Raw genomic sequence first — 11523 nt, 5'->3', positions numbered from 1 at the left:
TAAGATTTAGAGCTAAAATACGCCTACAATAGCTGCATAAAGGATATGTGCATAGAAACCAAATGTAATACGTTTGCATTGTCCCACACGTCCACATATTTTTACAGATTCTAACCATTTTCTCTCATATTACAAACATGTCCAATTTGGACATGAAGCATATACCTATGCTATTCCCATCATATTCAGGAGCTGTCTTTCTTGTTAAATGTGTAATTTAACATTATATTGTTCATTATATAGGCTTTCTGGGTAATTCTCCAGAAGGCAGAAGCAGACGTACAGTAGCAGTCATGAGATGAGTGATGTTGAAATGATACACAATGTAAGACAGATGACATGTCAAACTGGGCCTAATGTCAAGATTTGCTTTGCCAATAATTGTTTGTGTGGAATTATTGTCAACAATGCAAATGTATTTAGGGCAGCAAGAAAATTCATGTTAATTGAATGACAAAGTCTAACTTGACTTGTTTTTGTGTAATAATGTACAAATGTGTAACTGTGTGCAACTGTTACTGCAACGTAGGCTACAGCTCATGATAGTGATTACTTTACACAGAATATTCAGCATTAATGTAACTTCATGTTTTTAATTGCTACAATTGCAAACTCATCAGAGCATATACATAGAAAGTTAGCCTTTGAAAAGCAAGACCAAATGTGCCAATAGCCTATTATTACCTTTACCACAGATAATGTAGTCCTTAGTAGGCCATGCTGCCTCCAGTTTTGTCATTTGTTGGATCTGTTTTTTTAAATTAAAGTCTAGAGTCAACAGCTTTTCCACCCTGCCTCTTTTTGTCTTCTTCTTCACACACTTAACATCAACACCTCCAGGACAGTTGAGAAAACAAAAGGATCATATTTCAAGTTACAGATGACATTTTGCATGGACACATCAGTTATTTCTTATCCAAGTACACTGATGCTATGACTGACAGGATCAGTTTTGTCGAAAGCTGGACCGTCTAGGAAGGGAATCAAAAAATATTATGCCTCTTCTAAAACCTGATGTCCACATCAGGTTCCTGTCTTGAAATGTGCTCATTGGACCCCAATTTTACAAGCGCTCGTTGTCCCATTCAGAATAATATTGTATAGGAGATTTAACTGTTTTGTGCCATACTTCTGCCTTACATAACGAATTTCTTTCATTTCCGGGATGCATTAGTTTGTAACTTCATATGGAGAAAGATAATGCTATCCTCTAGTGTTTTCCAGCCACAGCTCTAATCACCTTGGCCTAAGTAAAGCATGAATTATTGGACGACCTTCAAGTCAATAGTTTTGTCTTGAATGAGCCCTGCTTACAGCATTCACATTAGTCATTGGATAGAATAATTTAATTTGTTTTTAAAAGACATTTGCATAGTAGATTGTTAATACCAGGTCATTTTATCAGAGTAATTATGAATGCAGGTTTTTCTTTTTTCTTTTGATGGGACCGTTCACACTGTGGTGTAGGTTCTGAATAGTTTTTCCATCACTGGTTAGTTGCCTTCTGAAGGTGAAGCAGTCAGTGTAGTTACCTGGTTTAGGGACTGCTCCAACAGTCACTTTTAACAGGGGACATGTTGACTGTCAGGGTAGGAAAAGCACAGGTTTAACAAATACCATCTTACTGTTCAAGGGTCCCAGTCAGCCATGAACAATACCAGGACCTAAAACCTTAGCAGCTAAATACACTTTAGACCCTTGCTTTTCCTACAGGGACATGTCAAAATGTCTTTCATGAAGACATGACTCAGGCTGCTTTAACAGTTGAGACCAGATATACCACCTCCTGAAAAGTTCTTTAACCACCACTAAATGCATAGAAACACGTTTTAAATGCAAAGGGCTAAAAAAAAAAAAAAAAGCAGTTTATTTAGAAACCAAAACCTTTAATCACAGTATAAACAAAAGACAAAAGTTGAGGAATTAAGAACAATGAGTCCAGTATGTCCCGAAAAAAAGTCTGTCATTCAGCAGGTCCTGAATCAGCTCTCCAGCATCAATCATCAGGTCCTGAATCAGCTCTCCACCATCAATCAGCTGCTGCAGCGCTGTTGCCTCACGTTGAAATGGGAACCACTGACAGACTCGACAACGGGAGGGTCCTGGGTCTTCAGCTGTGCTCGCCGGCCTGTTTGCTGGCAACATGTGCCTTCACAGCCATGGCGGACAAAACGGTTTACTTGGACCTTTGCCTCATCTTTCTCCTTTTACGCTTCAGCCTATAAAATTACACGAAACAATCAGCCGAAATTCTTTGCATCACAGCGTAAAAAGACTTGATACTACTGCACAAAAACATGCGTCATGCATTCTTACCTGCGCATGCGCTTCTTTCTCCACTGCGAAAGACAGACAACGTGAAATTAATTCCTCCTTTAATCAATGCATTTCTGAAGACATACATATATTCAACTGAACTAAAAGCATAAAAACTACAAAACACGAATTGTACAGCTGAAAGCTAATGTGCGTGCTGTGCTGGTCCTTCGACATGCTCAAGCTCGCTAACGTTAGCTAGCAAATTTTAGCACCACTGGAAACTACGATTATTTGATCATACGGACATAAAACACAAACCTTCGCCCTCATGTTGAGAAGGGAATGCTGAAAAACAGAGGGACAATGTAAAGGACTAGTTCGATTGATTTAAAAAGATGATGATTAACTTGGATTCTAATACCAACAGCTAAAAGGACTCACGTACCGACCGCTAAGGAATCGTCTCCAAGAAGAACGTCATAATCTAGCGACGTCAAATTTATATGGACCGTCCTACGTCACTTTCATTGGACTTCAGTAACACATGGGAAAAGTAGTTTTCTATAAAGTAAAGCGTGTACAGCAAAATTACCCGGTGTATTAAGCCATTGCTGTAGCTTTTTATGTGTTTATATGCTCTCTTTTATTATTTATATAACCTATTTGCTGCTACCTGCCCATTTGCACTATTGTATGTTATATATATATATATATATATATATATATATATATATATATATATATGTATGTTTCTAATGGTGTGTTGTGTGTATTGTATGTACTGTGCCGGACTTGAGAGAAGCCATAGACAAATTTCCAATGAGGTGGACAATACAGTCAATCTAATCCAATTACTATTTCTACAGTACTTTGCACTGTGCACACATGCAGCAGACCTCACTGGTGTACTAATAAACCATACAAATATTCAAGAGAATTTTACAGCATAAATTGTATACATGTGATAGGCGATATTGTCTAGGGACCCAACTACCATTAAGGACACAGAAGTGAGGTCCTCAGCATTTGTACACACACACACACACACACACACACACACACACACACACACACACAGTGAATTTGTGTTTTTAACCTGTGGGAACTTAAAAAAACACGTGGTAGTAATTTAACAAGCCCTTTCCAGTATGCTAAGAGTACTTTTAGGCCAATAAATGAAATATGTTAATGCTTATGCGTTTCTCCCACCAAATATATATTTTCTTGCAGTATGTTTCTTTATGCTGGTCATTTAACTATTGGTGGCAGGTATTCTCTCACAAGTTCCTGACTTAGCTTTTGATAAATGCAATGTAATTAGAGTAAAATAACTTGAAAAGAGGTATTCATTAATGTTTAAAATCCTGAAAAACAAGACTTTCACTAATCAGGACAATCTGCTGAATACACACAATCCAAAAACACAACCACACAAATGATGTCAGGTGGCTTTTTAATGTTTCCAAAAATAGTCTCTGAAATTGGGATTTGTTTTACAAAAGCATCCATATATTTCACAGGTATGGAATTCTTATGTAAACACAGACTGTCAGACTCACTGGTGGCACCACAAGACTGAATGCTGAATCCTTGGCAGGAGTTAGATCATCCACAACTGAGAAATTCCTTTTTTTACCAGTTAAATTACTCAACCAGTATATCGTAAATTATCAGTTTTAGTTAGCTAAGCAACCTACAGTAGATTCCTAGACGTGTACACAATGTACAAGTAGACGGACCTTAGTGAGAGCAGTATAAATGCAGTAATTGTGCTGAAGTGAAAAATATTAATGACCAATGTCATGCTTATAACTTCAGGGTTAAAGACAGGTGTTACAAATTATCCCATGACAAGTTTACACTCATTTCAAAAAGCATGGCTTCAGGTTTATGACCCCAAGGAAATTATCTAATGCCACACAATTACGCTGACAGTATTGTGCATTCATCATCCTTGGCGACTCTCAAACTCATTTTATTTTCAATATCTTTCAGTCATATCTACAGTTATTGTGGAGAAAGGGACGAAGGCTCAAGGTCAGTCGAATTGTTAAATGTCCCAGTGAGTATTATGCCCTTGCACAAAATATCCTCTTTTGTAGCAGAGTTGGCCACTGTTAAGAGAACAAGGCTGTCTCAAAGACAGTTTAATTTACTAAGGATGGATGGGGGTGTGTGTGTGTTTTATAGGTGGAGTGCCAGAAACTAGGAGCAGCATCATCCCAGACTGACATCAGTTAGATTCAGAGGTATTCACAGCGGCTACGCCCGCAAGTGCCTCAGACAGCTGGGACAGAAGGATTCGTGACGTCTGTTCTTTGGGTCATCAGATGTCTGTCAGAGAAATCTATTCTGTCGCCTCAGTCTCCATTGCCTGTCCGGTGGCACTCTCAACAGTCTTTGAGGCCTTTAAAAAGAAAAAAAAAATATTTAAATTAAAAAAGGGAAACATTTGTAACATGTATTCTTATTTCATAAAACACTGCCCTGTAACTCACCTTCTTTTTCTTTTTCTTCTGAGTCTTACGGCTGGCTGAGCTTTGAAGCAAAGTCTTTAAATAAAAAAAAAGTACAATACATCAAACACATAATGGCTTTGAGAATGCCTAGTCAGCAAACAGAATGCTAGAGCGACCCCATTAGTCAAATACATTCTTTTTCGAGAAGGGAATGCAATACCTTATTCATCAAACTTTTTTTTTGATTTTACCTTCAGCTCTGCGTCCTCCACTTCATGCTCAGACTTGTAGAGTTCTGGCTCAAAGAGGCTGTTTGTGATTCGCAGAGGTCCATTGGCCATGAGCAGCACGGTGAACTTGAACTGGGCAACAGTTTCACCTGGACAAAGAGGAGGTTGATGAAGTTGCATTTAACAGTCCCACTTGGTAGACAACTCATGTTTCAGTTCATAGGGCAAAACAAAGCATGGACACCAGTGCTGTTCATTAACTGATTAAAATGCATGGTCAAAACTAATTGTTAGGATTACCCTTAGAATTGCATATTAGAGGAGGCATATGCTGATTGTTATAAACAGTGCTAATTAGATAGTTAAAGAAGCATATTTGTACATCCTATTTAAAAAGTACTATAATTTAAAGACTGCGCATGACTGCATTTCTTTGCAGGACAATAATGCTGGAGAAATTTGCCAGATTTTTTTAATGAATGAACTGATTAGTTGAAGAAACGCTTTTGACTTATTAACAGCTGCTCAGACTGAAAATGGCATAAAAGCAAAAAAACTAAACAAAAAGCATTGCTGTAGTTGTGTTGTTTCAGGTATCAGTGAGACAATGAAATACAATCAAGGAAGTCCAGTTTGTACAGTACATAGGGGAGTTTAAATGCTTATTAGAAATCCTAACCCTGCACCGCAATTTATAATACTATGAGACAGGATTTTACAACTGTAAAGTTTTTCCGGCAATATTCATTTCATGCAGTCACTTTAGAAAGCAAGCCATCAGTAAAGTACGCTCGGACATATTTGACAGGCAGTTTCACATATGAACTCCGGACAATGTCCGAGGCATCAGGTCCAGACATAGCCCAGAGCTTTTCATTTCAGCGTGCAGCAGACAGGACGCAAATTACACTGCGTCACTGAGGCGATTCATAGTTTGGTCATAGATGACCGAGTCTCTTGCCGTTCCTTAAATTTGTCTGACGATTTTGGTGTCGGCCCTTACCGACAGAGTTCCCAAATCTCGGCGTCTCTTCGACTATCCAACTTATTTGGACATTTGCATTCTTACATACAGCTCCGCCGGGTAATGTCTAGATAATTTCAGGTTTGCAGTACATGTGTTAAAAAAGGGGCTCAAGACCACTGTCCAGTTAACACCAGAAGAGGACCGGCAGTCGAGTGACAACGCTGCGGGGAACGACGGCAGAAAGTTAGCCACGCTCCCCAGGGTTCCTGCAAGGCCAGCATCCTTTCCTTGTTGATTGACAACCAAGGCATTTCTCGTATAAATGGTTTATTAGAAGCTGGGACAGCCAGAAGGCTTAGCTGTAATTAAATCCTGTAGGCCTAAAAACAAATAACCAGTACAACCTGGGCAGTGACATTTTTCTACAGATTTAGGTACCATGTGAAGTTTTCCTATAAGATTTTTCATGGTCTCCAAAACCCGTCATTACATCCCTCATTGTTCCACTCACCCTCTTTCTCATGCAGCACGTTGAATGGCTGCAGCAGCTCATGTTTGGCACACTCCACCACGCCCATCCTGGCCTTGCCTTCATCCTCAAATGCTCTGAGGACACAAACAGAAAAATTATATTTTTATTATTAGATAAAATAAAAAAAGTGAAACATCTGATCTGAAGTTTAAAGATTCTACCTCAGAGTGAAAGGCATTGTATCAAAGCGCCTCTCCATCTCACTGAAGAATGTCCGAGATGTTTTCATCTTTAGGCCGTACACCTTGTTGGGGTCTCGTTTGTAAACGGTGGTCCTCTGACCTCCATCCTTTGCCTGAATTTCAAAACATTGTATCAAAAATACCTTTCCTTAAAGACATTTGCAAAATTAAGCAAAACAAATTTATACCAAAAATTCCTCTCACCTTCCCCTCTCCAGTGCTGATGAGCACATCCACTGCATATACCTCGTGCACCTCAAACTCAGCCTTGTCATGGTCCTTTCTACAAAAACAAGTGACAAGATCATCCACTGGTTATACACCCATCAGGTCAGTGACAGAAGCACTTGCCGAGTGAACTCACTTTTGCTGGTCGGTTGGGTTTTGAATGATAGTTTTCTCCCCATCGATCACATGTTGTTTGAGCTGATGTGACAGCATGCCTGCACACATTGAAGGAGCCAAATTACATTCGGAAAATGTATATCATTGAAATCACAGAGCTTGAAGGTGCCAAATGTTCACAAACACTCACCTTCAATAGGGGAGCACTTGAATGACTTTGCAATCTTGTTCCAGGCTTCTGTGACCTGTGTGTTCTGATGGAAGAGAGACATAATGAGGTTTGTTAGACGAGGTGTGTACAGTGATGCCGTCACTCCAGTCAGTGGTCAGGTTAGGAGTGTTAAGGCGCTGACACACCAAGCCGATAATCGGCCATTGGACAGTCTGGCGAGGTCAGTGACTCGGGTCTGTTCGCTGTGTTCCGTGCTGTCGGAGGGGCCGTCGGCCTTCATTTTGGCCGATTTGACATGTTGAATCGGTGGGGCGGGCACTGCCGGCAGTCGGATTCAAATGACCAATCTGATTGGTAGAGTGCTAACCCGGAAACGGGGAGCGGGATGAGAGTGACTAGAGTCTCTCAAAATCAGATTCAGCAACTGCATGGCCTATTTCTCGCTTAAAATGTTTTCAGAAACACGTTTCGGTGAACTATTGTAGTACAATATGAGATCGTATTCTGAACAAGCCGCCATGACAGTCCGTCTTTGAATTTCCGGAGAAACCAGACCCACGTGACGTGTTCGTCCAATCAGCTGCCGGTTTTCATTTTTGGGCGACAATACAGATTAGCGTTGCCTGCTGTTATGGAGCTGTATTACGTCTCGTCACTTTGGTGTGTTCCAAGGCATTTTTTTGACCAACTCGGGGAGACTGATCAGTCCAACTGCCTTTTCTGCCGAGGGTCAGCCGTCTGGTATGTGTGTCTGCAGCTATACCTGGTTTCCTGGCTTAACAAGACGCAGAGCAGCCTCAGCACAGAGGTGAGCTGCTAAGATAACGTCAGCCTTCCGTCCGGTCAGTGGGTTGTCCTGAAGTGAAACAGGAGGAACGTTAGAGGAAAGAGTCACGAGGGACGAAATAAAGTATAACTAGCCGTTAATAGCGCGACTACCAGTAATCAAGTTAATTACATTACAAATCACGGCTCTTGAGAACAAACCAATAAGCGCTGCAGCGCAGGTATAATTCAACAGTGATGACATACCTTGGTCACTCCGACAACGAAGCTGTGAGCCACATTGGAGATGAAGCCATCAACATGCACACCCAGATCACTGTGAACAAACGGAACAGAATAACACGTAAGAAAGTCTGAACTGCAAATAAAATATAAACTAAAATATATAAATTTGTCTAGTACACAGGATGGACATGTATAAATTCGGCAGCTTACATTTTGACCATGTCCCCGTCCTTCAGTATGACATCAGAGTCACTCCTCAGAGGGGAGTGATGGCATACACAGTTATTAACTGAAACACAAGTAGGAAAAGCGATACCTGCGAAAGAAAGGGAGTGAATGAGGGAGTGCCGAGTCAGAGACGGTGACTGATGAAATGCAACTGAAAGACGTACCTTTCTTCATGTCTTTTTCCTTCTTGAAGATTTTCCCAGTTTCTGCCATGATGAAGGCATCTCCCTTTTCACACAGACTGAGCACGGAGACTCCAGCCATACCTGCCCCAACCACTGCCTTCAGAGCCTCTGCAAGACAAGAGAGACAATGAGCCATGACGTAGTTTAAATGCTAGGTCAGTAACAGAGGGTATATACTGCTGGGCTGCAACTAACCATTATTTTTATTATCGTTAATTCTGTTGATTATTTTTTTGGGGTCCGTCGATCAATCATTTGTTCCATAAAATGTCAGAAAATAGTGAACAAAAAGCACATTAAAATTTCCCAAATGTTCAAAGTGACATCTTTTAGGGCATTTTCACACGTATAGTTCGTTTGCTCTGGTCCTAATCAGTTGATGAGTTTGTTAACTTGAAGCATTTTCCCCTTGGTTCGCTTTTGTTTTTACAGTAAGAAAAATCCAAGCGTAGCAAACTGCATCACTAGCAGTGATTATTGGTCATATGTGTCTGGGGCGGGAGCAAGAAAGTAAATACAGGAAGAAGATACTGTGTTCTAGAGTAGTGCATATTTCTTGCAAACCAGCTCATTTCATTTAAATAATTTTTCAGACATTGTTTCGCTCTGCTGGCATCTGTTTCCAATTTTAACAACGGCTAAACCACGGTTTGATCACGGAAATGCAAGTGACGGCGAGCTTGACCGCAGTCTATTTCGGTGAGAGAAACATTGCAAGCTGCTACAGTTTGCTTGTTCTCGTTTAGTCCGCTTTTGCGCATCCGAGTGAGATTGCTGTAGTCACACCTGCCCAAAGAATCCGCACCAACGCAAAAACGAACTCTAGTGCAATTCAACCGAACTAAATGAGGTGTGAAAGCCCCCTAACCCTTAGTCCAAAAATCATCTATTAATTGTCTGTCCATTCACTCAATTGATCATCTAATCCTTCCAGCACCATTATTATATATATATATAATTTTTTCTGATTAAATAAACAGGTGCCAGACTTCCACTACTGCGGCTAGATAGGATGGATAGTTTGGTCAACAGTAACACAAAGAACAACTCGTGCTCACTGTTCAATGCTCAATTAATAGCTTGTGAGTGTTGACAGCAAGTTACACTGTGGACAACTCATTTAATTTAGACTAAGCTGATGTTACATTTAGTAGAAGATAAACATTTGACAGCTTGTCTGACAACTGTTTATCAGCTTGAAATAGCATAATGCTAGTAGTAAATTAGATGTCTTAACTTCAGATAAGTAGGTCAGCTGTGATAAGCTACAATACAAAACCACAAAGACACAAGAGTGTCATTGATGTAAACCAGACTGGCAAATGAATTATGGCCAAACAAAGACTGCGGTTGAACTGGGCAACTGACAGGTGTGAGTGAGTGTAACCTAAGAGTGTGAAGTTGTGCACTGTTGAAAAAGCATGTCTGTGCTTAGCAAGCCTTCCCTGGATCAATTAAAGTTAAAAATGATATACTTATACTTGTAAAAGTGTATACAACTTTATAATCCCTATTATACTGGAAACACAGGTGCAAACTGACTTTTGATGCGTTTAGGTTTGATAGATTTAGATGGTATTTAACGTTACAGTACATTAACTCATAATTATGACATCACACTAATTCTGTTGTGTGCATGTGGCCTTGAAAATAATTTATTGCGTAGTATATTTTCTTCCACCACAAGTAATAACAGCATGTAAAGTTTACGATTCATGTTGGTGACTTAACACTGAGTTTGTGTTTTTGTTTTATTCTTCAAAGTTCAATAAATAATGTATGTTTGACGTGACATTAACATTGCAGAGTACAGGCATTTTAACTAGCTTCTGCTTAACGTTAACGGTATTTTAAATGACCCGACTTTGGACAAATCTGATTTTAAGTCTCTTGCGTAACAATTTTTTTGTCTCGAGTTGAATAAGCTGTAGGCTTAACGTTACATTTAAATGTCGTCTACTTAGTCTATGAAAAAACCCCATATTGGCATTCAATTTTGCACTTGTCATTGTTATCTGTTACGTTAACGTTAGCAGTTGCAGCTAGCTAACGTTTGCTAGGAAGGTAACGTTAGCTCAGCCACATAACGATAGCTACGTACATAGCTCACCAGGCTAATGTGACAGCAACGGGTCGTTAAACAACTATGGGTTGCTATAAAGAAAACCTCGGTCTAAATATATAGAAACCGTTATGTTTCATTTATGTTAAACAAAGGCCCGCTTTCTAATATGATCTACCGTTGGCACTGCTGTGGCACATGGCACAGCTGCTGCCTGTGTACTAACGCTAGCTAGCTGACACTGCTAGCTAACAGACTGATCCTGATACTTAAGGACTGAGTCAAAACGGCACGTTACCGCTGCATTTCACTTACGATTCGCAATCTCGGCCCCCATCTTATACTTGGTGACCACCAAGTCATCGGCGATGGTCTGCTCCTGTGTCTCGTCATCTCCAGACATGTTGGCAGTGTGTCTACGAACTCAGAGTAACTTTTTCCCAGGCGGGTGTCAGTCAGTCAGTCACAGGATGGACCACGCTACTCTCTGCGCCGGCCCGCCCGACTTCGGTAGACAGCCTACGGTCTCTAGATCCCGCCTGCTGCCAAAGACACACTCCGTAGTCAAGATAGTTCACGGCTTAGCTAGCTCGTTGCGTTGTCTACAACAAGTGTTACAACCCGAAAAGGCAAGGGTCATATTTTAAGTCATATCATCAGCAGCAAAATTAGACCCTTACAGTTAGATCCTGATTCATAGCCAACCTATTTATGTAGCCAACATAATAATCTGCTGATATACAGTTTTTTGCATGCATTCTGTCTTTATTACATTTATGAAGAAAACAGAAAGGCTTGCAGAAACCAAAGATTAATAAATCAAGGGGACAGTAAGTGGATAAATTCTGAAAGAATTGTTTCAGAGACAGAATTTAAATAATAAGGATGGGA

General features: G+C 40.2%; 1 protein-coding gene and 1 long non-coding RNA gene across 3 annotated transcripts; both read right to left on the bottom strand.

Moving 5' to 3' along the window:
- Window positions 1-1865: 1865 nt before the first annotated feature.
- On the bottom strand, window positions 1866-2769 carry LOC144520897 (uncharacterized). Of its 2 annotated transcripts, XR_013502263.1 has the most exons (4): window positions 2705-2769; window positions 2578-2604; window positions 2317-2339; window positions 1866-2219 (listed from the first exon to the last, which is right to left on the bottom strand). It is a non-coding gene; the product is annotated as an uncharacterized LOC144520897 (long non-coding RNA). The 2 variants fall into 2 exon arrangements; XR_013502261.1 differs by having other exon boundaries at window positions 2578-2745.
- A 926-nt stretch (window positions 2770-3695) lies between these two features.
- On the bottom strand, window positions 3696-11140 carry pa2g4b (proliferation-associated 2G4, b). Its single transcript, XM_078255012.1, has 13 exons — window positions 10948-11140; window positions 8550-8678; window positions 8368-8473; window positions 8179-8248; window positions 7910-8002; window positions 7165-7228; window positions 6994-7072; window positions 6834-6912; window positions 6609-6742; window positions 6427-6521; window positions 4970-5097; window positions 4758-4811; window positions 3696-4666 (listed from the first exon to the last, which is right to left on the bottom strand). Exons 1-13 carry the CDS (start codon window positions 11033-11035, stop codon window positions 4607-4609), a joined length of 1179 nt encoding a protein of 392 aa, XP_078111138.1. The 5' UTR covers window positions 11036-11140; the 3' UTR covers window positions 3696-4606.
- Window positions 11141-11523: the final 383 nt, after the last annotated feature.

The sequence above is a fragment of the Sander vitreus genome, chromosome 7, assembly GCF_031162955.1.
Source record: "Sander vitreus isolate 19-12246 chromosome 7, sanVit1, whole genome shotgun sequence".
Lineage (NCBI taxonomy): Eukaryota > Metazoa > Chordata > Actinopteri > Perciformes > Percidae > Sander > Sander vitreus.
This window is presented reverse-complemented; position numbering and strand designations above follow the sequence as displayed.

Coding starts and splice junctions, on each gene's coding strand:
- pa2g4b (XM_078255012.1), bottom strand. CDS start 11,035: ATGTCTGGAGATGACGAGACACAGGAGCAGACCATCGCCGATGACTTG. Junction 8,679..10,947: donor GGGGGCCGAGATTGCGAATC/GTAAGTGAAATG, acceptor CTTGTCTTGCAG/AGGCTCTGAAGGCAGTGGTT. Junction 7,229..7,909: donor TTGTTAAGCCAGGAAACCAG/GTATAGCTGCAG, acceptor CTCTTCCATCAG/AACACACAGGTCACAGAAGC.